The 27007-nt window shown below is 39.5% G+C and overlaps 1 protein-coding gene across 16 annotated transcripts in view; it reads left to right on the top strand.

Annotated features, from left to right (window-relative positions):
* The window catches only part of ZDHHC20 (zinc finger DHHC-type palmitoyltransferase 20), an 85840-nt gene that overhangs the window by 45743 nt on the left and 13090 nt on the right, over positions 1 to 27007 (top strand). For 8 of the 16 annotated variants that reach the window (XR_010136730.1, XR_010136731.1, XR_010136732.1 and 5 more), the window contains 6 exons: positions 9872 to 9941; positions 11051 to 11083; positions 12240 to 12360; positions 19677 to 19712; positions 20851 to 20983; positions 25253 to 25379. Coding sequence is in view for 12 of the 16 variants with exons in the window: in XM_063714853.1 (XP_063570923.1) it covers positions 9872 to 9941; positions 11051 to 11083; positions 12240 to 12360; positions 19677 to 19712; positions 20851 to 20983; positions 25253 to 25379 (520 nt within the window). In the remaining 4 variants the exon portion in view is untranslated. The remainder of the gene's footprint in view (positions 1 to 9871; positions 9942 to 11050; positions 11084 to 12239; positions 12361 to 19676; positions 19713 to 20850; positions 20984 to 25252; positions 25380 to 27007) is intronic. The other 8 variants (XR_010136733.1, XM_063714852.1, XM_063714849.1 and 5 more) reach the window with 3 other exon arrangements.

Here is a 27007-nt window from a genome sequence, read left to right as displayed (position 1 = left end):
CCAAAGTGCTGGGATTACAGGTGTGAGCCACTGTGCCTGGCCTATTATTTTATTTCATTTTCCCTTGATTGTAGGTCTTCTAGGTGGTTTGTATCCAGGGCCTCACTTCCTTCTAGTGAATTCCAGGCAACAGGCTTTCATTCTCCCTACCAGGATCAGTGGCATTTTGTCATTCTGTCTTCTTGAAACGCTTTCCTCTTTGTGTTTTTCTGTAGTTTTATACTTCTGTTTTTGTATACTTGTATGATTGTTCTTCTTCATCCCACATTTGTTGTTTTCTCCTGTGTCTTAACTTCACAATGGTGCCTTACCCCATTTTTTCTGTACTGTCCTTTCAACTGTTACTTTTAGCCTTGGAATTCTAGTACCACAATATTGTGATCATTTGCTTATTGTGCTGCATAATTTGTTTTATTTAATAGTTTTCAGTAATGAGTTACCTTCTTAATAGAAATCACAACAGATAGAAGGATATTAACATACTAGCACTCACCTACATTCCAAACCCTTTCTCGTGTGCCAGGCCCAGGGGTAGATTTGCAGCTGCATACAAGGATTGCACGTCTACAGAGTGGTCTGCGATCTAGCTGCACTCTGGGATGCAGCGCCCTTCCTGTTGTTTCAGAGGAGGGAGCTGCAGACCTCTGCCCAGAGCATCCAGTCGCCACTATCAAGCCTTCATCATTCACCTTGGCATGTGCCCTTCAATTCAGCGTTTGTAGCTCTCACTAGAGCTCCACTCGTGGATTTGCAGCTTCCAAAGGATAGCTGTACTTGAATGGCCTATTATCCAAAGCTTCAAGCTCCTACAATACTGGATTCATCATTTAAAACCTAATATCTTGGAGGAGGGGCCAAAAGTCTGCCTCGTTCACTTTTATATTTCCTGCATCTAGCAGTATTTGTCACATGGTAGAAACTCTCTAAATATTTGTCAATGAAAAACACTACCCTCACCCAAACTCAGCTCTGTTTCTATCCTTGGCACCATCATTCTTCTAGCCACCCAAGAAACTCAGATTTCCTTTGATTGCTACTTTTGAGTTCAATCTGCTCAGTCATCAAGCCTCCTTTTCCTACAAGATCTGTTTGGTTTAATCCCATCTCAGAGCCTGAGTAATTTCACAGCCTTTGCAATGTCAGAATGTTGAGTGGAGAAGGGTAGGGGAAAGAGAAAAGAAGATACTCGTTCCTGATGTTACCACTCGCTTAGCCATTCAACCTTCAACAGATGACTCTCTAACCTTTGGGGTGTCTTTGATCTGTAAACTGGAGAGATTGAACTAGGAAATCTCTAAGGTCCTTTATAGCTCTACTTTTTCTACATTATATGGTTTTACCTCCCTAGTGCCTAACCCAGGCAAGGTGTTATAGAAGGCCCTCAATAAAATATAACATACTTGGTCAATCGGGGCAAGATGGCCAAATAGGAACAGCTCCACTCTGCAGCTCTCAGTGAGACCAACGAAGAAGGCAGGTGATTTCTGCATTTCCAACTGAGGTACCCGCTTCGTCTCATTGGGACTGGTTAGACAGTGGGTGAAGCCCACAGAGGTTGAGCAGAAGCAGGGTAGGGCGTCGCCTCACCCAGGAAGCGCAAGGGGTTGGGGAACTCCCTCCCCTAGCCAAGGGAAGCCATGAGGGACTGTGCCGTGAGGGACAGTGCTATTCGGCCCAGACACTATGCTTTTCCCATGGTCTTCGCAACCCACAGACCAGGAGATTCCCTCGGGTGCCTACACCACCAGGGCCCTGGGTTTCAAGCACAAAACTGGGTGGCCATTTGGGCAGACACTGAGCTAGCTGCAGGAGTTTTTTTTCGTACCCCAGTGGCACCTGGCACGCCAGCAAGACAGAACCGTTCCTTCCCTTGGAAAGGGAGCTGAAGCTAGGGAGCTGAGTGGTCTTGCTCAGCAGATCCCACCTCCACAGACCCCAACAAGCTAAGATCCACTGGCTTGAAATTCTCGCTGCCAGCACAGCAGTCAGAAGTTGACATGGGACGCTGGAGCTTGGTGGGGGGAGGGGCTTCTGCCATTACTGAGGCTTGAGTAGGTGGATTTTCCCCTCACAGTGTAAACAAAGCCGCCAAGAAGTTCCAACTGGGCAGAGCCCACCACAGCTCTGCAAAGGCACTGTAGCCAGACTGCCTCTCTTGATTCATCCTCTCTGGGCAGGGCATCTCTGAAAAGAAAGGCAGCAGCCCCAGTCAGGGGCTTATAGATAAAACTCCCATTTCCCCGGGACACAGCACCTGGGGGAAGAGGCAGCTGTAGGCACAGCTTCAGCAGACTTAAACGTTCCTGTCTGCTGGCTCTGAAGAGAGCAGCTGATCAACCAGCACAGCACTCGAGCTCTGCTAAGGGACAGACTGCCTCAAGTGGGTCGCTGACCCCCATGCCTCCTGACTGGGAGACACCTCATACAGGAGAGCTGCAGCTGACATCTGGCGGGTGCCCCTCTGGGAGGAAGCTTCCAGAGGAAGGAGCAGGCAGCAATCTTTGCTGCTCTGCAGCCTGCGCTGGTGATACCCAGGCAAACAGGGTCTGGAGTGGACTTCCAGCAAACTCCAGGAGACCTGCAGAAGAGGGGCCTGACTGTTAGAAGGAAGACTAACAAACAGCAGTGGCATCAATATCAACAAAAAGGATGACCACAAAAAAACCCCATCTGAAGGTCACCAACATGAAAGACCAAAGGTAGATAAATCCACGAAGATGAGGAAAAACCAGCGCAAAAAGGCTGAAAATTCCAAAACCAGAATGCCTCTCCTCCTCCAAAGGGTCACAACTCCAAAGGGTCCAGCAAGGGAACAAAACTGGACCGAGAATGAGTTTGACAAATTGACAGAAGTAGGCTTCAGAAGGTGGATAATAAACTCCGCTGAGCTAAAGGAGCATGTTCTAACCAAATGCAGGGAAGCTAAGAACCTTGATATGACAATACAGGAACTGCTAACTAGAATAACCAGTTTAGAGAAGAACCTTTGACTTGATAGAGCTGAAAAACACAGCACGAGAACTTTATGAAGCATACACAAGTATCAATAGCTGAATCGATCAAGCAGAAGAAGGGATAGCAGTGATTGAAGATCAACTTAATGAAATAAAGCATGAAGACAAGATTAGAGAAAAAAGAATGAAAAGGAATGAACAAAGCCTCCAAGAAATATGGGACTCTTTTAAAAAAGATTAACAAAATAGACCACTAGCCAGACTAATAAAGAATAAAAGAGAGAAGAATCAAATAGACACAATAAAAAAATGGTAAAGGGAATATCACCACTGATCCCACAGAAATACAAACTACCATCAGAGAATACCATAAACACCTCTACACAAATAAACTAGAAAATCTAGAAGAAATGGATAACTTCCTGGACACATACACCCTCCCAAAACTAAACCAGGAAGAAGTCAAATCCCTGAATTGACCAATAACAAGTTCTGAAATTGAGGCAGTAGTTAATAGCCTACCAACCAAAAAAAGCCCAGGACCAGACGGATTCATAGCCAAATTCTACCAGAGGTACAAAGAGGAGCTGGTACCATTCCTTCTAAAACTATTCTAAACAATAGAAAAAGGGGGACTCCTCCCTAACTCATTTTATGAGGCCAGCATCATTCTGATACCAAAACCTGGCAGAGACGTGACAAAAAAAGAAAATTTCAGGCCAATATCCCTGATGAACATCAATGTGAAAATCCTCAATAAAATACTGGCAAACTGAATCCAGCAGCACATTAAAAAGCTTATCCACTATGATCAAATTGGCTTCATCCCTGGGATGCAAGGCTGGTTCAACATACACAAATCAATGAATGTAATCCATCACATCAAACCAATGACAAAAACCACATAATTATCTCAATAGATGCAGAAAAGGCCTTCAATAAAATTTAGCACCCCTTCATGCTAAAAACACTCAGTAAACTAGGTATTGATGGAACGCATCTCAAAATAATAAGACCTATTTATGACAAACCCACAGCAAAATATCATACTGAATGGGCAAAAGCTGGAAGCATTCCCTTTGAAAACTGGCACAAAACAAGGATGCCCTCTCTCACCACTCCTATTCAACATAGTATTGGAAGTTCTGGCTAAGGCAGTAAGGCAAGAGAAAGAAATAAAGTGTATTCAAATAGGAAGAGAGGAAGTCAAATGATCTGTACAGATGACTTGATTGTATATTTAGAAAACCCCGTCGTCCCAGCCCCAAAACTCCTTAAGCTGATAAGCAACTTCAGCAAAGTCTCAGGATACAAAACCAATGCGCAAAAATCACAAGCATTTCTATACGCCAGTAATAGACAAACAGCCAAATCATGAGTGAACTCCCATTCACAATTGCTACAAAGATAATAAAATACCTAGGAATACAGCTTACAAGGGATATGAAGGAGCTCTTCAAGGAGAACCACAAACCACTGCTCAAGGAAATAAAAGAGGACACAAACAAATGGAAGAACATTCCATGCTCATGGGTAGGAAGAATCAATATTGTGAAAATGGCCATACTGCCCAAGGTAATTTATAGATTCAATGCTATTCCCATCATGCTACCATTGACTTTCTTCACAGAATTAGAAAAAACTACTTTAAATTTCATATGGAACCAAAAAAAGAGCCTGTATAGCCAAGACAATCCTAAGCAAAAAGAACAAAGGTGGAGGCATCACATTACCTGACTTCAAACTATACTACAAGGCTACAGTAACCAAAACAGCATGGTACTAGTGCCAAAACAGATATATAGACCAATGGAACAAAACAGAGGCCTCAGAAATAACACCACACATCTACAACCATCTGATCTTTGACAAACCTGACAAAAACAAACAATGGGGAAAGGATTCCCTATTTAATAAATTGCATTGGGAAAACTGGCTAGCCACATGCAGAAAACTGAAACTGGATCCCTTGCTTACACCTTATACAAAAATTAACTCAAGATGGGTTAAAGATTTAAATGTAAGACCTAAAACCATAAAAACCCTAGAAAAAAATCTAGGCAACACCATTCAGGATATATGCATGGGCAAAGACTTAATGACTAAAACACCAAAAGCGATTGCAACAAAAGCCACAATTGACAATTGGCATCTAGTTAAAGAGCTTCTGCACAGCAAAAGAAACTATCATCAGAGTGAACAGGCAACCTACAGAATGGGAGAAAATTTTTGCAATCTATCCATCTGACAAAGGGCTAATCTCCAGAATCTACAAGGAACTTACATTTCCAAGAAAAAAACAACCTTATCAAAATGTGGGTGAAGGGTATGAACAGACACTTTTCAAAAGAAGACATTTATGTGACCAACAAACATATTTTTAAAAGCTCATTATCACTGGTCATTAGAGAAATGCAAATCAAAACCACAATGAGATACCGTCTCACGCCAGTTAGAATGGCGATCATTAAAAAGTCAGGAAAGAAACCAGGTACGGTGGCTCACACCTATAATCCCAGCACTTTGGGAGGCCAAGGCACGTAGATCACGAGGTCAGGAGTTCGAGACCAGCCTGACCAACATGGTGAAACCCCGTCTCTACTAAAAAAAATACAAAAAAAAAAAATTAGCTGGACCTGGTGGCAGGCGCCTGTAATCCCAGCTACTCAAGAGACTGAGGCAGGAGAATTGCTTGAACCCAGGAGATGGAGGTTGCAGTGAGCCGAGATCGCGCCACTGCACTCCAGCCTGGGTGACAGAGAAATAGAAACACTTTTACACTGTTTGTGGGAGTGTAAATTAGCTCAACGATTGTGGAATACAGTACGGCAATTCCTCAAGGAGCTAGAACCAGAAATACCATTTGACCCAGCAATCCCATTGCTGGGTATATACCCAAAGGATTATAAATCATTCTGTAAAGACACATGCACATGTATGTTTATTGCAGTGCTGTTCACAATAGCGAAGACTTGGAACCAACCCAAATGCCCATCAGTGATAGACTGGATAAAGAAAATGTGGCACATATACACCATGGAATACTATGCAGCCATAAAAAAGAATGAGTTCATGTCCTTTGCTGGGACATGGATGAAGCTGGAACCCATCATTTTCAGCAAACTAACACAGGAGCAGAAAACCAAACACCACGTGTTCTCACTCATAAGTGGGAGTTGAAGAATGAGATCATATGGACACAGGGAGGGGAACATCACACACTGGGGCCTATTGGGGGGTGGAGGGGATAGCATTAGGGGAAATACCTATTGTAGATGACAGGTTGATAGGTGCAGCAAACCACCATGGCACATGTATACCTATGTAACAAACCTGCATGTTCTATACATCTATTTTAGAACATAAAGTATAATAAAAAAAAAAACATAGAAAAGCACAGATAACAGAAACCCGGTTGAAATGCTTAACTAGAGTCAATTAGATGTGCAGGAGTAAGTAGTATAAGAAGAATCAAGTCCAGGAGTGATCGGGAAATGAGTATTAAACAGTATTTGAAAAAGAGAACATGTACCAGGGCCCGAAAGTCAGAAGGGACCCACCAGCCAGGCAAGTTGCTTAGATGCTGTAAGTAGGTGTAGCCAAGGGAAGCCAGGAGTATTTGATATATGGCAGCAGGGGTTTATGGCTGCCAGGGGGAAATAAATGGTCAAGTGTTGGGCTTTCAGTTAAGATCTAATTTAATTTCCTTTCCTTCATTCTGCTGCAATCAGAATACACAATCTTAACGACTGAGTCCTTAGTGGTTTTGTTCCATTTTACATTGGATGTTTTCACTGCCTCACAGAGTCCATTTCAAATGTTTTGGCTGAAAGGGCTTTTTGCATTTGTGTGTTCTGAGTTCAGATCCTGCTGGTGCACCCAAGCATTATGGAAACAGGGACTTAACTTAGCTCTTCCAATACAGTGATGAGGGATTCTGCTTTTAAAATTTGTAGCATTTATCTTTTTATATAAGGTTTTCATTTGCAGTTGAATAGGTCTCCATATTTTTCCATCATTAGACAAATACTAAAATGGACTAAATAATTTTAAGCGATAGTGGAGGAGAGGGGGTACAGATTTCCTTCTTAGAGAGTGTCAAAGAATATGCTCCCAGTAGTGGAAAAGGAAGATTTTCAGTCTAGTGGCTAAGTACCTCCTACACATTTCTCATCAATCAGAAAACAGGTGCACTTTAGGCACCCTGAGAACTCATATTGTAATTTCAACACACCCAAAATCAAGGGCCCAGATGCCAGCAGCTGCAGCAAACAGGTTTTTCCTCCCTGTTGATCAAGACAGGTGAGTGAGACAGAACTTGGCTTGCTTATGTGATGCGGGATTATCTTGTGACTTGTGTCTTTTTCCCTAATGTGCTAGAGGGAAAAAAATAGCTGAGCTAGATTTCTAAAACGATAGCTCTCTATTTTTAAATGAATTTGAAAAACCAATTAAATTATGTATTTTATTGCCTCTGTATCATATTAAATGAATGTTTTCTTTTAAAGGCTTAAATAAATGAAAATGATTTTTGTTAAAAAATAACATTTATTTAATAAGTAGATATTTGTGTAAATTCTCTTTGTTCTAGAGAAATTCTTATTTACATTATAGAAGTAATACATGCCCATTATTTAAAAAAAAAATTTTTAGGGGCACCAAAAAAGATTGAGTCTACACATCTCACCTGTGACACCACTCATCAGAGGCTACCACCTTTTCTTGTGTATCCTAGCGGAAATGTTTTATATATAACAGAGTATTGTAGAACTATATACAAGTGACAATCAAATAGCTAAATATTAACTAATACAAATTTGGTTACCAGGATAGAGCTTTCTATGAGCTATAGCTTCTAACATTGCTTCAAAATATACTGTTTCCCTGTTATATGTATTAATTGACATCTGAAAGATGTATGAATTTTATTTGAGATAGGGTATATAGTTATAAAAAGAAAATATATATTCTTTTCCCTTTGGAGATGGGAACTCTATTCTGTATATACAAACTATTGTATGAATTGCTTTTTTTTTTTTTGAGATGGAATCTCACTCTGTCGCCCAGGCTGGAGTGCAGTGGCGCGATCTCAGCTCACTGCAAGCTCCGCCTCCTGGGTTCACGCCATTCTCCTGCCTCAGCCTCCTGAGTAGCTGGGACTACAGGCGCCCACCACCACGTCCGGCTAATTTTTTGTATTTTTTTAGTAGAGACGGGGTTTCACCGTGTTAGCCAGGATGATCTCGATCTCCTGACCTTGTGATCTGCCCGCCTCAGCCTCCCAGAGTGCTGGGATTACAGGCGTGAGCCACCGCGCCCAGCCCTGAATTGCTTTTTTTCCATGTAATGTCCTTGTATTTTTCCATAGTAGGGTTGTCCAAAACCAAAATTTCAACAAATTGAGTTTGAAAGATCTAATTGCCTTTTATTAATGATTTATGAACTAGGCCTCATGCATTCTACAAAATAGAAAGGAGCTCCAATGAGCTGGACAGGGAAAGTGGGCTTTAGAAAAGGCTGAAGAAAGTAGAAACGAACAGAAATCAGATTGGTTATTTCCAAGTGAGCCACCGCACCCAGTCATAAATGTATTCTGTATGGAAAATTTTTGTGAAACTCTGCATTGTGTTTCACTGGATATACCATAAGATGGTTAACTATTTTTATAGTTCAATTATTCTCAGTGTTTTAGTAAAAACAATGCTGTAATGAACATCACTCTTCTTTGCTAATCCTTGAACAAGCCAAGCATACTCACACCTCAGGGTCCATTCTCTGATTAGAATCCTCATTCTCCCTGCCAGGCACGGTGGCTCATGCCTGTAATCCCAGCACTTTGGGAGGCCGAGGTGGGTGAATCACCTAAGGTCAGGAGTTCGAGACCAGCCTGACCAATATGGTGAAACCCTGTCTCTACTAAAAATACAAAAATTACCTGGGCATGGTGGCACACACCTGTTGTCCCAGCTACTCGGGAGGCTGAGGCAGGAGAATTGCTGGAACCCGGGAGGCGAAGGTTGCAGTGAGCCGAGATCGTGCAACTGCACTCTGGCCTGGGCGACGGAGTGACACTCTGTCCCAAAAAAAAAACAAAAAACAAACAAAAAAACAACCTCTTTCTCCCTGATGGACATGACTCACTAACTTGCATCTTTCAATTTCATTTTTCTCATATCTTTCTAAAATTACAATTCCTCAATGTTTCCTTCCCTGCTATCTATATTATCACTGTCTAATACATTGTTTATTTTGTTAACTTGTTTATTATTACTCCCCATTGCTTCCTGTAAAATGAAAGGTCTATGAAGGCATGAACAATATCTGGCACCTAGCAGGTGTTCCATACATTTTAAATGAACATATGTATTGGGCAACAATAGTATATATTAGGAGTTAGTGGAAAACAATTCAGAGTTTTTATTCAAAAATGCATTCCCAATTTTATTGTTTATCTGGGGTAGGGATGGCAGATAAAAGGTGTTTTTTTTTTTTAATAAAGCTATTTCAGAATTTCAAAAACAATCCCACAGGATGCCTTAAAAGTCTAAATTTTGATACTGCTATAGGCATTGTGGTATAATAGAAAAAAACACTGGACTTGGGACTTAGTAAATCTTGAGTTCTGGTCTAGTTCTGCTACTCACCCTGGTGTTTGACCTTGTATGAGTTATTTATTTGCTTTGCATCTACTTTTCATCTAAAAATTGCTGAGCGAACTACATTCTGATGTTCTCTTTTATCTCTTGATATTTTGATTTGAGAAGCTCTCTAGCTTCTCAAACATTTTGGTATTGTTTTAAAATTGTTAGTTATCAATTACCCAGAGTTGTTTATTTTTTTTAGAAAATCAAGTTTTAATGTCAAATTAGTTAAGTTTGTACATCCTTCAGCATCTTCCTTTTACTTCTTTCATGTAGCTATCAGATATTGTGAAAAATGTCAGCTGATTAAACCTGATCGGGCACATCACTGCTCAGCATGTGACTCGTAAGTGTTACTCACACATATGCTTAATATCTAGCACTGGAAATCAGTGATGGGAAAGTGCAAGGGGAAGGAACATTTTGTATGCTTTACACTTGACAAGAACACTTCATCCTCTCCCATTATTTGCTGTGCATACAGGGCAGACAAAAATATTGATAAAAGCTGGAATATACTCACAAGTTATCTTTGATAACAGTTCCTAAACCAGTTAATAGAATTTTCTTGGACTTTATGCTGTCTATGCTTGTGCTTAATATAAGTCCTTGTGCACATGTAAGGAGATAATATGTTGAAGGAAAAATCACTAGTTTGGAATCCCAGATAATCCTTGACTTTTAGTAACACAGTTACTTAACTTTTTAAGTATTAGATTACTCATTTTGTTATTTTTTTTTAGATGATCTGTGGTCTACCTTCATATAAGTATAGAATACATATTCTAGTAGGGAGGCAAATTTGGGGTTTGGTGTTTTTTTTTATTACAAAAATACAGTAGTGCTTATGCATGGGGTAAAATTTTATAGAATATGTGGAAAAATAACCATCTCCAAGCCCATTAGTGTTAATATTTTGGCTTATTTCCTCCTAAACTTTTGTTTTTATGACCTGCATGTGTTTAAAATAACATAGGGGCCATCTGTATTGCATTTTATCTCCTTCAGCTAATTTGTTAGCTGGATCTATCTTATGTACCAAGTACTGTGCACCAGATCTGAATTTTGTTTTTTTCAGGACAGGGTCTCACTATGTCAGCCAGGCTGGTCTCGAACTCCTGACCTGAAATGATCCTACTGCCTCTGCCTCCCAAAGTGCTGGAATTAATTACACGCATGAGCCTGTGCCCAGCCCAGATCTAAATATTACAGTATCATTTGATGTGGTCTAAGGCAGCTGAATATGTTCAGCTGAATTCCCAGTATGAAAATCATGACTTTTTACCTATGAACATTCTTGTGGAAGCATCAGAAATTATCTCTAACCTAGTTTCTGGGTTGATTCTCTTAAGATGTAGTTGTAAAGGGAAAATTTTAAGTCAAAAGAAAATTATGAAAAGTTAGAATTAGAAGAATTTTTCTGCATGGATTTTCTTATGCTTGTTTGTTTCCTAGATGTATTCTTAAGATGGATCATCACTGTCCTTGGTATGTATAAAAAAACAGAAGAAATTGCATTGGTGGTGAGAAAGAGAATTTAGAGTAACTTCAGTATTCCTAAATTTTGAAGGCCAGTTTACTCATAGATATTAAGATTGATCTCTTTACATATATGCATATATTTGTATGTAAACAATTATATTAAATGGTTTCTATTAAAAAATCTGCTGAAATTAACCCAAATAACAATGTATTAAGTATTAACATTAAAATTCCACATTCCTTATGGAATTTATTAAATACAAACATTCACAATTAAGACACCACTTTCAGCTTCCCAGATGACCCATTTCTAGGTAATAATGATTAAGTTTTCTGATTTGTCTTTCTTTGTGTTTCTTTGTTTTGTTTTATTTTATTTTTGAAACAGGGTCTCTGGTTGCCCAGGCTGGAGTACAGTGGCATGATCTTGGCTCACTGCAGCCTTGACCTTCTGGGCTCAGGTGATTCTTCCACCTCAGTCTCTCAAGTAGCTGGGACTGCAGGCATGCACCACCACGCCTGGCTGATTTTTTGTATTTTTAATAGAGATGGGGTTTCTCCATGTTGCCCAGGCTGGTCTTGAACTCCTGGGCTCAAGCAATCCACCCGCCTTGGCCTCCCGAAGTACTAGGATTACAGGCATGAGCCACTGCACTTGGCCCAATTTATTTTTTTAATTATTATGTTTTAATTGTTTTAAAAAACATCGAAGAGGTCAGGAGTTCAAGACCAACCTGGGCAACATGGTGAAACCCCATCTCTACTAAAAATACAAAAATTAGCCGGGCGTTGTGGTGGGCACCTGTAATCCCAGCTACTTGGGAGTCTGAGGCAGGAGACTCTTGTGAACCTGGGAGGCAGAGGTTGCAGTGAGCCGAGATTGTGCCACGGCACTCCAGCCTGGGCAACAGAGCAAGACTCCCATAAGATGTACCATCTTAACCGTTTCTTAGGGTATAGTTCAGTAGTGTTAAGTATGTTCAAATTGTTGTGCAATTAATCTCCATAACTTTTTCATCCTGCAAAACTGAAATTTTATTCTCATTAAAGAGCTCCCCTTCCCCACACCACACCAGCCCCTGGCAGCCTCCATCCTACGTTCTATTTCTGTGAATTTGTGATTTGTCTTACTTTTATAATGTGGCTTTCTTTATTTTTCCAGGGTGAATAACTGTGTGGGATTTTCTAATTACAAATTCTTCCTGCTGTTTTTATTGTATTCCCTATTATATTGCCTTTTTGTGGCTGCAACAGTTTTAGAGTACTTTATAAAATTTTGGACGGTAAGTTTTTTTTTCTATCTTGAAACATGTATTTAAGACTTTAAGATGCTATCTTCCTAATTACTTCATTTTTTATGACAAGTAGATATACTTTAGTTTAATTTTACAAGTTAGAGTTTTATAAATCCATCAGAGGACAGATAGGGCTACAATTTACTTTCATATATACACATGTTTATTTGTAAATAAATGTATATTAAACAGGATATAGTGAGCCTCTTTTAGTGATCCAAATTATTTTCACCCACATTCTAATAAAGACATATTCATTTTAGGGAGGTAAATTGCTTTTCTTTGAGTCGGTGAGACTTATTGCAATTTTATAGTAATAAAATCTGTAAAGACAGGAAGCAGTTTAGTGGTTGCCTCAGCCCCAGGCAGCCACTAAACTGCTTCCTGTCTTTATAGATTTTACAGCATTTCTTAAAATGGCAAATGAATGAAAACAATCAAATATCTTATCAACTGAGGTCTCCTTAAACTATGATACATCTGTACAAAGGAATGCAATGCAGCTTAAGAAAGAATAAGGAAGCTCTTTATAACAAATGATGTGAAGTGATCTTTGAGATCTATTATTAACATGAAAAAAACAAGGTATGGAAGAATGCATATAGTATGCTGCCATTTCTACAGCAAAATAACGTGTATATATTTGTATATGTCTTATCTGGAAGAATGCAGTAAAAAATTCTTAACAGTGGTTGCCTCTGGGGAGGGCACTTAGAAGGGAGACATGCTTTTTACAGTTATCCTTTGGATTTTGTATAACATGGACAAATAGTAATATATTCAAAACAGATAAATATAGCTTTAAAATTTTTTTTAGTATGGAAGTGTATATTTTTTGGGGAAAAACTACCAAAAACATTGAAAGTAACTGCCTCTTGGAAGTGGGAGAACTGCTGTTTTTCATTAATAGCTTTTTAGCATTATTTGAATTTTCTCTGTGCATGTACCATTTTTTTAAAATTTAGAAATTATTTTATTTATATTTTATTTTATTTTTATTTTTATTTTATTTTATTTTATTTTTATTTGAGACAGAATCTTGCTTGGTCACCCAGGCTGGAGTGCAGTGGCGCGATCTCATCTTATTATAACCTCTGCCTTCTGGGTTCAAGCGATTCTCCTGCCTCAGCCTCTCAGAGTAGCTGGGATTACAGGTGCCCTGCCACAATGCCTGGCTAATTTTTGTATTTTTAGTAGAGACAGGGTTTCACCATGCTGGCGAGGCTGGTCTTGAGCTCCTGACGGGATTACAGGTGCCCTGCCACAATGCCTGGCTAATTTTTGTATTTTTAGTAGAGACAGGGTTTCACCATGCTGGCGAGGCTGGTCTTGAGCTCCTGACTTCAAGTGATTTGCCTGCCTCGGCCTCCCAAACTGCTGGGATTTCAAGTGTGAGCCACCGCACCTGGCCAAGAAATAATTTCAAAATAAATGAACATTTTCTCCTTCATTTAAACTCTCTTTAAGTTTCAAGATAATATTAATTCCTTTCTCTTTCCCCTTCAGCCCTTTAAATATAGGTTCAGTCCTGGGCTGTCTCACTCTTGGTTCTTTCTACTGTGTTTCTGGGTTATTGCGTGTCCCCCTGTGGCATTCACAATTGCTGTTCCTAGCCCTAGCGCTCACATGGGCTGAGCCCATTCCCCTGTTTCTAGTTGCTATTTATTGAACCAGCAGACATGAGGAAGACACCATAAAAATCAGCATGTCTCAAACCAACCTCATTTTCTTTTCACTGTTCTTTCTATGTTTATCTGATTGGGAACAAAATCTTTACAAATCTATCAGTTTCCAACCTAGAAAAATTAATAGCATCTTGGAATTATTGTTATTCCCTTATGAAACTGAGGTATAGAATCAGGGTGGTATACTAGGGAAAAAAAATGAGCTTTCTTTACACATAAATGCCATGTATGTATTTATTTGCCAGAATCTAAGCTCCATGAGAACACGAATATTCATTTATTTTGTTTATTTATGTTTCTTTTTTTCTTTTTTTTTTTTTTTTTTGAGACGGAGTCTCGCTCTGTCGCCCACGCTGGAGTGCAGTGGCGCGATCTCGGCTCACTTCCAGTGCCGCCTCCCGGGTTCACGCCATTCTCCTGCCTCAGCCTCCCTAGTAGCTGGGACTACAGGCGCCTGCCACCTCGCCTGGCTAATTTTTTGTTTTTTTAGTAGAGACAGGGTTTCACCGTGTTAACCAGGATGGTCTCGATCTTCTGACCTCGTGATCTGCCCGCCTTGGCCTCCCAAGGGGCTGGGATTATAGGCATGAGCCAGCGCCCCCAGCCTGCTTGTTTATGTTTCTTAATCACCCAGTACTGAACACACAGTAGGTGTTCAGTAAATATTTGCTGATTGAATAGCCAGAATCAAGATACTTAAACTTTAGACTCTTAGTTCTTTCATTTTTAAAACTGAGGTAATAACTTACAGGATTGATGCAATGATTAAAATAAATAGTGTAAATACATGGAAAGCAGTCAGTAGATGTTTTTTATTTTGTTTTTTCCAACTCTGTGCCTCAAATCATTCCTATTCCTAATATCACAGACATGGTTTAGACCCTCCATCTCCTAATTTCCTGTCTTTATTCTCTCCTTTCTTAAGTACAATCCCTGCCAATTTATGAGCAGAGGAAAATTTTTTTTTTATATGCTTATGAGGATATGCTTGCTAGCTACTGGCATGTCTTTTTTGTGAAATTTCTATTGTGTTCTTTGCCCATTTCTAGTAGGTTTTCATATTTACACATGAAAGAGTTTTTCTTATATTAAAGATACTAATCTTTTTTGTTGTTGTTGTTTTGTTTTTTGAGATGGGGTCCCACTCTGTCTCCCAGGCTGGAGTGCAGTGGTGCAATCACAGCTCACTGCAGTTTCAATCTCTCAGGCTCAAGCAATCCTCCTGCCTCAAGCCCCCGAGTAGCTGGGACCATGGGCAGGCACCACCATGCCCAGCTAATTTTTGTATTTTTTGTAGAGACGGGGTTTCACCATGTTGCCCAGGCTGGTCTATAAGTCCTGATCTCAAACAGTCCTCCCACCTCAGCCTCCCAAAGTGCTGGGATTACAAGTGTGAGCCACCGAGCCCAGCCACTAATCTTTATTCTTAACCTTGAGTTAGATGAGGATTTCTTTTCTTTTTTTTTTTTGAGATGGAATTTCACTCTTGTCACCCAGGCTAGAGTGTGATGGCACAATCTCGGCTCACTGCAACCTCCACTTCCTGGGTTCAAGTGATTCTCTAGCAGAGACGGGGTTTTACCATGTTGGCCAGGCTAGTCTTGAACTCCTGACCTCAGGTGATCCGCCCGCCTCAGTCTCCCAAAATGCTGGGATTACAGGCACGAGCCACCGCGGCCAGCCCAAATGAGGATTTCTTACATTGAACATAGCAATCACCATAAAAGAAAAGATCAATAAATTGGACTTCATTAAAATAAAGAACTTTTTATAAAAAGGTGACTTTTGGAGTGAAAAAGCAAGCTACTGACTGGGAGAAGATATTTACAATGCATATATCTCACAAAGGACTCCTAACCAGAATATGTGAGACACTTCTAAAGATATTAATCCTTTTTCTGTCATGGGTTGCAAATGTTTTTTCCACATTTTCTGGGTTTTCTTTTTTTTTTTTGAGACAGAGTCTTACTCTGTCATGTAGGCTGGAGTGCGGTGGCACAATCTCAGTTCACTGTAACCTTCACCTCCCAGATTCAAGCGATTTTCCTGCCTTCGCCTCCTGAGTAGCTGGGACTACAGGCGTGCACCACCATGCCTGGTTAATTTTTGTATTTTTAGTAGAGACAGGGTTTTGCCATGTTGGCCAGACTGGTCTTGAACTCCTGACCTTAGGTGATCCACCCACCTCGGCCTCCTAAAATACTGGGATAATAGGTGTGAGCCACCACGCCTGGCCCACATTTTCTGTTTATGTCTTACATTCCTGCTTTCTTTTGTTTTTGTCACATCAAAGTTTTATAGTTTTAAAGCAGTTCTTTTTATATATGATACCTGTCTGTTGTCTATTCTATATAAATTTATACAGATACTGTCCTATTTTTTCCCTGGAACTTTTGTTATTTTTGGTTTTACCTTTAAATCTCTGATTTTGGAGGAGAGATTATTGTAGTTAAAAAGTACTTTTACATCTACTCTTTCTAAAAACCTTGTGAAGGTGTTTTACAATGTAGGATTTGTTATTATTCAGGTGGTGAGGCCAATAGATCAGGAGACAATTGCCACTGAAAAGACAGTTTGTTACTCACAGTGCCAAGAGGAAGGGGCCCCAGGATAGGAAGCACCACGTGGGAACCAGAGCCTTTATTGTGGTTCCTGTGGGGAAGGCAGGGTAAACAGATTTCGGATTGGCTGGCTGCAGGAATTGCAGAGGACTCAGGTATCGGGGCTATCTCTAGTTGTCTTATACCTGGTCCTGGGATGATGAAGGCGGAGGACTGCTGCCTTCTGGAGTATAAAAGGCAGATAGAAGAGGTGGTTCTCAGTGTAGGATCTGGATTGTTTAGTTTGTGTATGAAAGATGTGCTCCTGAGTGAGTGGTTTGCTGTCTCTTAAGAACTGGCTATCCTGGGGAGGAGCAGTTTCTCCCCAGTTAGTGAGGCCCCAGATGCCAGACCATCAGGAATATAGAAAATAAGAAAAGAGGGTTGGGTGCGGTGGCTTATGCCTGTAATCCCAGCACTTTGGGAGGCCAAGGTGGGTGGATCACGAGGTCAGGAGATCGAGACCATCCTGGCCAACAATGGTGAAACCCCATCTCTACTAAAAATACAAAATTAGCTGGGTGTGGTGGTGGACACCTATAGTCCCAGCTACTTGGGAGGCTGAGGCAGGAGAATCGCTTGAACCCAGGAGGCGGAGGTTGCAGTGAGCCAAGATCACAGATCACGCCACTGCACTCCAGCCTGGTGACAGAGCAAGACTCTGTCTCAAAGAAAAAAAAAAAAAAGAAAAAAGAAGAAAATGTGGTTTATATAGAAGGGGGCCGTTATTATTTCAGTTTTCAGAGTTGGAAACAAATTGGAGAAGTTATGCAACTACCGAAGGTCACATACTTAATAACATAGGAAGAGTTTAGGCCGGGGGCGGTGGCTCACGCCTGTAATCCCAGCACTTTGGGAGGCCGAGGCGGGCGGATCACGAGGTCAGGAGATCAAGACCATCCTGGCTAACACGGTGAAACCCCGTTTCTACTAAAAATACAAAAAGTTAGCTGGGTGTGGTAGCTGGCGCCTGTAGTCCCAGCTACTCGGGAGGCTGAGGCAGGAGAATGGCGTGAACCTGGGAGACGGAGCTTGCAGTGAGCTGAGATTGCACCACTGCACTCCAGCCTGGGCTACAGATCGAGACTCCATCTCAAAAAAAAAAAGGAAGAATTTAAACTAAAATCTAAAATCTGGCTATTCCAGCATCCAGCTACTTTCCACTGTAACTTGCTACTCATAGTTGGGAAGAATATAATTAAAGCCCTGAGTCATCAAGCACAATTCTATTTCTAGGAGATATCTACTACATTTTAGAAGGATTTAAACATCATTAGATGTTTAAAGTTTGGGTATGTAAAACCAGGGGATGCTAACACTTACAATGCCTTTGCACATATTAGAAGAGAACACCCCTACCTGTGTGGTGTCAGCCTCATGAATTTTGGCGTTTGATTTCCCCCTTAGCTGGGCACCTTTGTTGAGTTCACAGCATACTAACCATACCCCTTATTTAAACAGATTTAGTGCCAGATAGATGAAATCTAAATTACCTAATTTCACATTTCTCTATCAGAAAATTCAGCAATGTTTGTGTGCAATGATTTATTAAAGAATGAATAACTTTTGGATTAATTCTGAGTAAAAAAAGACTAGTAAACGTAAATCTACCTTTTTCTTCATTCATTCAAGAAATATGTATTTAGTACCTACTATATGGCAGGTAGTACTCTAGAGACTTGTAGTATATCTCTGAAAAAACGGGCAGAGTTCTGTCTTTGTAGAGCTTGCTTTTGAGAAGGGGGGGACAAGTAATAAATAATAAGCAGGGTAAGAGATTTAAGTATTGGGCAGTGGCATGATAGGGCAGGTGGCAGTATTGAATAACACAGTCAGGGTAGACCTCATTTAGAAGGCAGGATTTAAGCAAAAACTTGAAGGGAATTAGTGGATATCTGAGAAGAGCATTCAGGCCCAGAGAACATGATACGTGTCCCTGCCATGTTTCAGTAACACAAGAAGGCTACTGTGGCTGGGGTAGAATGAGCGGAAAGGAGACTGAAAGGAATGGACCAAAAGGAGGCCAGAATGACAGAGGGCCTTGGAGAGTATTGAAATGACTGTGGCTTTTACTAGCAGCCAGGTGGGGACATGATCTGACTTGTGCAAGGCTCACTCTGATTGCTGAGCTGAGAATAGATGGGAGAGGGCAAGTGCCAATACACAGGCTGACATGGTAGAGTGTTGCAGCATCCCGACTGGAATAAGGTAGAAGCAGTGAAGGTGGTAAGAAGTCATCAGATCTAATTTTTGGAAACTAGTCAGAGGTTTGTTTGTTTGTTTGTTTTCAATATTGGCTAAAAACATTTTATTTTATTCTTCCCCAGACACAAATCTTTGTTTTAAAACCTCACTGGAAAAGTGTATTTTTAAAGGATGCTTGAAATGTGTCTGCAGGCCCAGCGCGGGTGGCTCATGCCTGTAGTCCAGCACTTTGGGAGGCCAAGGCGAGAGGATCACTTAAGACCAGGAGTTCAAAACTAGCCCTAGCTCTGGTGCCTTAGTGAGACCTTGTATCTTTTTTTTTTTTGAGACTCGCTGTGTTGCCCAGGCTGGAGTGCAGCAGTGCGATCTCGGCTCACTGCAACTTCCACCTTCTGGGTTAAGTGATTCTCCTGCCTCAGCCTGCCAAGTAGCTGGGATTACAGGTGTGTACCACCATGCCCGGCTAATTTTTGCATTTTTAGTAGAGATGGGGTTTCACCATGTTGGCCAGGCTGGTCTCGAACTCTTGACCTCAGGTGATCCTCCTGCCTCCGCCTCCCAAAGTACTGGGATTACAGGTGCGAGCCACTGCGCCCAGCCAAGACCTTGTGTCTTTAAAAAAAAAAAAAAAAAAAAAATGCTTGAAGAGCTACATGTTCTTGTCTATTTTCTCTTTTGTATTTCTTGAGAAAATGTTGTAGATGGCCATTAGAAAGCAACATCTTAGTGTTCCTTCAACAGGATTTATAAACTAGTGTTTAGGATAATTTTGCATAAAAATTGGTTTCTTAATATATGTCTCTATTTGCACAAGCTTTGCCGCAGGAAATCTACAGAGAGTTGTCCAAAGGTAAAATACATCATTACCATGACATTCTCATGATCTCTTTTGTGACATTTATAGTGAATATGTTTAATAAAAATTTGCTTCACAAGATGGTCAGATAGAAGACTCACTTGATATGTAGACTCACTTGATATGTTTGAAACATTTGAAACATGTTGGTTACTCTGGAAGAAAAAGAAAAAGATCAATGTCACAATAACCTAATGCCAATAGCCTTCTTTTAGTCTGTAATACTTTTTAAATCAAGCAGAACAGCCTCGTGTTCTGGTGGAGTAAGTGCTTTGCCTATACGGTTTATTTTAAGAGCTAACATTTAAAGGCCTCCTCCTTCTATTAAAGGTATTAATTTCTTCTAGGCTCTAGTTTGCTTCTGTTAAAGTGTATATAGCCATAAGAAGGGATACCAGAGAAGCTGTTTTCATTCATTAATACCTTGTGGTAAATTTATTTATCAAAATTGCTAACTGTGCACAAAGGCTCTGTAGACACACAGATGAAAAAAGTAGGAATTGAAGCAGCTGAAGGCACGGGTACCTTTCAGTGGTGGTCTGAAAGTAGAGATTAGAGAAGTTCAAAAACATTTCACAATTAGTTTTTAGTTAGCAGCAAATCTAAATAGAATAAGCAAATATTTTTGTATAGATATGGGGAGCTTATATATGTTGGATGTTGGAGAAAGCTTGAATATATACATAAAGTACAAAAGAAAATTTGTTGGGTAGAAGAGTCGATCTTTTCACTTTATTACTGAAAGTATTGCTATTTTTTTTTTTGTATGAGACAGGGTCTCACTGTGTTGCCCAGGATGGCCTAGAACTCCTAGGCTCAGGTGACCCTCCTGTCTCAGTCTCCCCAATAGCTGGGATTACAGGTATGCACCACCATGCCAAGCTAAAATTAAAAAAAATTTAAGAGCAGTATTTTAAATAACTCTTCCTGAACTCCTAGATAAGCAGGTTGCTTTGGTAATACCAATTCTTTGCTTTTGCCCTTGTTGCATTGGGATATATTAAGTAATTTATTATTTTTCAAATGTGGCAAGTATTTTGATATATTCAACAATCTTTAGGCAGAACTAACTTGTAAGTTATATTTTAGAGGTTGACTGTCCTTAAAATTAACTTCTTTTTTTCGTCCTCAGAATGAACTGACAGATACACGTGCAAAATTCCACGTACTTTTTCTTTTCTTTGTGTCTGCAATGTTCTTCATCAGCGTCCTCTCACTTTTCAGCTACCACTGCTGGCTAGTTGGAAAAAATAGAACAACGATAGGTAAGTAGGTTAAAATAAATGATAATTACTTAGGACAGTGACCATAAATAAATATGAAATCTAGAGAAGGACAAAGGTCAGATGATACAGAAGTGTAAGACAATTCTGACTCTGGAATTGGTGGCACGTGCCTAATAATCCCAGCTACTGAGGAGACAGAGGCGAGAGAATCCGCTGAGCCCTGGAGGACAGCCTAGACAACACAGGGAGACCCAGTCTCTAAAAAATAAAAATAATGAAATAATTCTGTAGTAAAATTAATTGTGACTGGATGGGAACAATGGTTTTATAATAAAGATTCATTATTTTGGAGAAGGTTGAGGAAATGAGATTGGCTTTTTAACATTTTCAGTAATGTGTTATATATAAAAGTGGAGAACTATTTTATAAATTTTAATAAATAAAAACTTTCCTGCATTCATACAGTGTCATTTCAAAAATTAATCTTATGAGAGGCCGGGCACAGTGACTCACACCTGTAATCCCAGCACTTTGGGAGGCCAAGATGGGTAGATTGCTTGAGTCCAGGAGTTCGAGACCTGGGCAACATGGAGAAACCCTGTCTCTACTAAAAATACAAAACAAAACTAGCTGCAGTGAGCCAAAATTGCACCATTGCACTCCAGCCTGGGCAATGAGAGTAAGACCCTATCTCAAAAAAAAAAAAAAATTATAAGGGATAGACAGTAGATTTACATGCTTTAAGGAAGTTTGTTCTCAAATAAGAAAACCTTTATATCCTCAATTACAGCTTATCTTTTAGCTGAAACATAACAATGTATTTCATGTATATTCTTTTTTTTCCTTTTTTTTGAGACAGAGTCTCACTCTTGCCCTGGCTAGAGTGCAGTAGTGCCATCACAGCTCACTGCAGCCTTGGCCTCCTGGACTTAAGCAGTGTTCCCACCTCAGCCTCCCAAGTAGCTGGGTCTACAGGTGTGCACTACCACACCCAGCTAATTTATTTATTTCTTATGGAGATGGGGTCTTGCTATGTTGCCCAGGCTGGTCTCAAACTCCTGGGCTTGAGTGATCCTCCCACTTCGGCCTCCCAAAATGCTAGGATTACAGATGCAAATCACCTTGCCCAGCCCATATATATTCTTTACTTTTTTCCCCCACAGTTAAACACATTTAACTGGCATACGTTCCATGACTGAAGCCAAGGAATAGTGCTTTTGACGTGCCTCATTATTTCCATCTTTGTGTCAGTTGTCAGTGAGACTTATGTATTGTGTCACTAGTATTAGCATTTATTTCTCTTTTTGTTTGCTCATTTTAAAAAATGAAGATATAGGGGGAAAAGTAAGGTATTCACGTAATTGGACAAACATTCCCTAAACAACAATGGTGGCATTGCTCACTGAACTATTGACATGTAAGAAGCACTGCTATGTTATCATTGAAATATTCATGTATCTGCTAACATACCAAGACACAAAATAAGGATTTTTATGGTAGTGTTTTGTAAAAAAGTTAAAATCCACCTGCAATCTGCAGCCATATATCTGCCTGGTAAGTTGGAGGGAAACAGTTTTTAATTATAGAAAAATTAAGGGATTTGGGGTGAGACATGTAGATGCTTTAGTATTGGATCATTTTAATGTTGTGTTTCTGAGCTGTGTTGTAAGTTATGGTGGGCTTCCAGTGTGAGGATTTGTTCCTTCTCTTCCAATTCCATCATGCCTTCATCCCTTTTCCATGTAAATAAAATTTCTTATCCCTATTAACTACTTTCTTTTGTCGTCTTTATAGAATATTCTGCCATCTCTTTACCTTTAATTGAAAATGACAAAAAGGCAGCCTACAGGCAAAGTCCAGCCCTTAAGTTCTCCCCAACCAATAAAATCTATGTGAGCGATTTCACAAAGAAAACCAGATTTCTTCTTTTCAAAACTGATCCATCTAGTGGTAGTAGGCCCGTTTTCCCACTTGGCATCAGTGAAATGGAGCTAAGCAGTGGTGAACTGCCCAAGATAGGGCATGGATTTAGATAGGGTGTGGACACTGTCATTTGCTGCAGGTCTTGCCGGTCGTGTCTTCTTTGTTTCCTGCCCGCCCCCATAGGTATGTGAGAGATTGGCATTTCTAGGGAACCTGCTGTTCTCGAACAATCTTTTTCAAACTTTTTTTTGCCGGTGGCCACAGTAAGAAATGCAGCATTTCATATCATGACTTAGAACATGCACAAATATTTATAAAATTATATAAATAAGAAAAAGTTTCACAAAACCTTTTTAATCTCTACTATATGCAGTGTATTCTGATATTTTCTTTTCTAGTTTCTTAAAAAGAAATGCGGGTTGCAAGTCACTCAGTTGATTATGTGGTCTATTAAGGTGTTTTAACCCCCACTTTGAAAAAACATTGCTTAGCACACCACTTTTTTTTTTTTTTTTAATTAAGTATTTATTGATCATTCTTGGGTGTTTCTCGGAGAGGGGGATATGGCAGGGTCATAGGATAATAGTGGAGAGAAGGTCAGCAGATAAACACATGAACAAAGGTCTCCGGTTTTCCTAGGCAGAGGTCCCTGCGGCCTTCCGCAGTGTTTGTGTCCCTGGGTACTTGAGATTGGGTAGTAGCACACCACTTTTTTACAGCTTCATCTCCCACAGCCCTGGTCTTTAGCTAATTCTCCACTGCTACATTCAGATGTTTGTTCTTGGATTTTTTGAGGGTGTCTTACTCTGCTGTATCACCTCTGTCTTCTTCATAACTGTCACCTACCCGCCTTGAGATCGTTTACCCTCATTTAGTGAGTTCCTACATTTAAGCTAATGCCATTATCCCAAACAGGCAAGCTAGTCCCTTTGATTCTGAGCTTTTTAATTGCTTAGAACTGAAGAGCCCGTGAAAATGAAATTTTAAACTTGAATATGTTATTCTCTATTTGCTGTATTCTAATGTACTTCCTGAGTTTTCTATTCTCCAACAATTTTCTCCTAAGTTTCTCTTTCCCTTCTGGTTTTATTTCTCACCCATGTCCATTCTAGATCCTATGATAAATGACTTTAACAGCTCTTGACAAAAACAGCTCCTTACATCTTTGGTGCCTAGACTTTCTCCCATTATTCCTGTGCTAATTCACGGCTCTGCTTATCCAGCCATCCTCTCTCCGCGTGCACAGTGGGGCTGTTGAAAGCTGTCGAAGGATCTCTTCATAAGGTTTGCTGTAGCTACAGATGTTAGGCCTCATTGAGGGCCTTAGCTGTGTTTGGCAGTAATGTCACATGTTTCTGGTCAGGTCCCACACCTGTTACCCAAGACGGTTATTCCAGATTTTCATAATTCTCCCACTCTCCTTACCCATTTTATGAGTCCCTAGTAGAAAAATTAGAAGGAGTCACAAGTAAACTCTCATTTTCACATCTTTATAGCCTCATACAAACATTTCTTCTTTCACACCCATCACTCTCACCTTCCTCTAACTTCTGAGGAAGAAAGATGTCTTTTCTGGTATTCAAGGTTAATCTTTACAACTTTTCTAGACCCTTCCCATCTCTTCTAGGATCCCTTTCTTCAGTTTTTATTTTACTTTTTTATATCAGCAATCCCTCCCAATGCCCTGGGTTCTTATCCTTAGCTTATAAAACACACTGAAGTGCATTCTATTTTTAAATTAAGAAACATTTTTTGTGAAGTCCATATCTTTCTCCAGACCTCACTCTACATCACTTAACAACCAAGCTTGAAATAATGGTCTAGTCACCCTCAGCTTGCTCACCTTTCCCCACAAGCACCCCCAAGGCACATATATGTCTCTATCGAGACAAAGTTAGTTTCCTTCACCTCTGTGCTCCCAGTACATCATGGCTATGTTAGCACATATAATACTGTAATTTTTGCTAGACTCTAGGTTCTTCGGTAAGAATTTTATCTAATTTATCTTTGAATCCCAAATACCTGGTACAATGCTATCAAGGAACATAGTAGGAAATTCATAAATAATGAGTGAAGTTGCAGGAGTTAGAATATCTTATAGAAGAAAAAAGCCAAGAGATACTGAGCACACAATACTAGATTTTCAGTAATATTTGATAATTATTTTGACATGTTACTTTATAAGGTTGATGAAATATTAAATGTGCTATTTTTTCCCAAAAGAAGTTTCAGAAATTTATCTTTTAATTGCTACTAATGTATTATTTATTTTAAATTATATTTACAGTTTTTATGTCAAAGATATAAGCAAGAAAATTGGTAATTTCCATCCCTCCTATAATTTTTAAATAGATTAATTAGTTATTATGTATATATATTTAACAGAATCATTCCGCGCACCCACGTTTTCATACGGACCTGATGGAAACGGTTTCTCTCTTGGATGCAGTAAAAATTGGAGACAAGTCTTTGGTGATGAAAAGAAATATTGGCTACTTCCAATATTTTCAAGGTAATTTATAAAATGTGGGTCTCAGAGATTATGGCATCTGTGGTGGTCTCTTTTTCTGGTTAAATGTCTTCAGATTTAGAGAATATAATATATAATGATATTCTTACAGACTTTGAGAATGAAAACTCAAAATATCTTCCTTTATACATAAAATATTTTATTTTTCATTTTTTAATTAGATAAGGTTAAGGAGAGTTTATATATTTGAATGGAAAGTAGAAGAAAAAGATGATTCACTAAAAAAATAAGATTTTTTTTTTTCAAAATGCAAATAAGTTGTTTGAAGTAAAGAATTTTAAAAATTTATAGTTATTAGCCACAACTTCAAAGATCCTATCACAGAAATGAATTGTGTGTTCTGTTGTGTCCTAAATCAAAGACGACCAACCACATACTGCAATTTTACCCCAAATGTAAATGAGAATATATTCTTGAGATGATTGATAGTTTCCATTTCTTTCCAGTTCCCATCCATTTTAGGCCAGCTATATACCAAAGTCATCAAAAAGAAGGGAAAAATATTGAAGATTGAGTGATATATTTGTAAAAGTTATGGGGTTTTTTCCCTAGATTAACTGAATTGCCTTTTTTTGGTCTGAAAATGACTTATTTGCTTTCATTTTTTAAAGACATTTTTCCTTGGTATAAAATTCTAGATGTTAGCCAGACACAGTGCATCATGCCTGTAATCCCAGCACTTTGGGAGGCCGAGGCAGGTGAATCACTTGGGGCCAGGAGTTCAAGACCAGCCTGGCCAACATGGCGAAACCCGGTCTCTACTAAAAATACAAAAATTAGCTGGGTGTGGTGGCACACACCTGTAGTTCCAGCTACTCAGGAGGCTGAGGCACAAGAATCACTTGAACCTGGGAGACAGAGGTTGCAGTGAGCTGAGATGGCACCAACACACTGCAGCCTGGGCAACAGAGCAAGACTCTCTCAAAAACAAAACAAAACAAAAAATTTTAGATGCTAAATGTTATGCTTCTGGGTTGCATTTTTCTAATAAGTTGTGATACCTCTTATTTTTGTTAGTCTATATATGTTTTTTTCTATGGCTACTTTTAAGACTCTATCACTGCTTCATGCAATTTGATTATGATATATCTTGATCTAGTTTTCTAGTTTCTTGTGCTTGGTATTAGTTGAGCTTTTTGGATCTCTGGTTTTAGAGCTTTAATCAAATTTGGAAAATATTGTTAACCATTATTTTGTCATCTCCTTCCCCCTATTACTGTGAGGACTCCCAATTACACGTGTTATCAGTCACTCACAGTCCTCCCACAGCTCACTGATGCACTGTTCATTTTTTGTCTTTTTTCTGTGTTTCATTTTGTATAGATCCTATTGCTGTATCTTCAAGTTCATCGATCTCTTTTGTATACTTTATCCATTGTCTAATGTATTCAAGATTTTCCCCCTCCCATTGGTTGGAACACAGATTACTTGTTTTGAAGTTATTTTCTCTAAACAGAAATTTTGAAGTTATTTTCTGTAAACAGCGAATTCTAAGTCAATAGGATTTTGTTGTTGTTGTTTGTTTTCCTTCCTTTAAAGATGTTCCATTATCTTCCGGTCTGCACTGTTTCTAATGAAAAGTCAGCCTGACTCCCATCTTTATTTCATTG

The sequence above is a fragment of the Pongo abelii genome, chromosome 14, assembly GCF_028885655.2.
Source record: "Pongo abelii isolate AG06213 chromosome 14, NHGRI_mPonAbe1-v2.0_pri, whole genome shotgun sequence".
Lineage (NCBI taxonomy): Eukaryota > Metazoa > Chordata > Mammalia > Primates > Hominidae > Pongo > Pongo abelii.
Note: the sequence above shows the minus strand (reverse complement) of the source record. Positions and strands in the feature narration are given on the sequence as shown.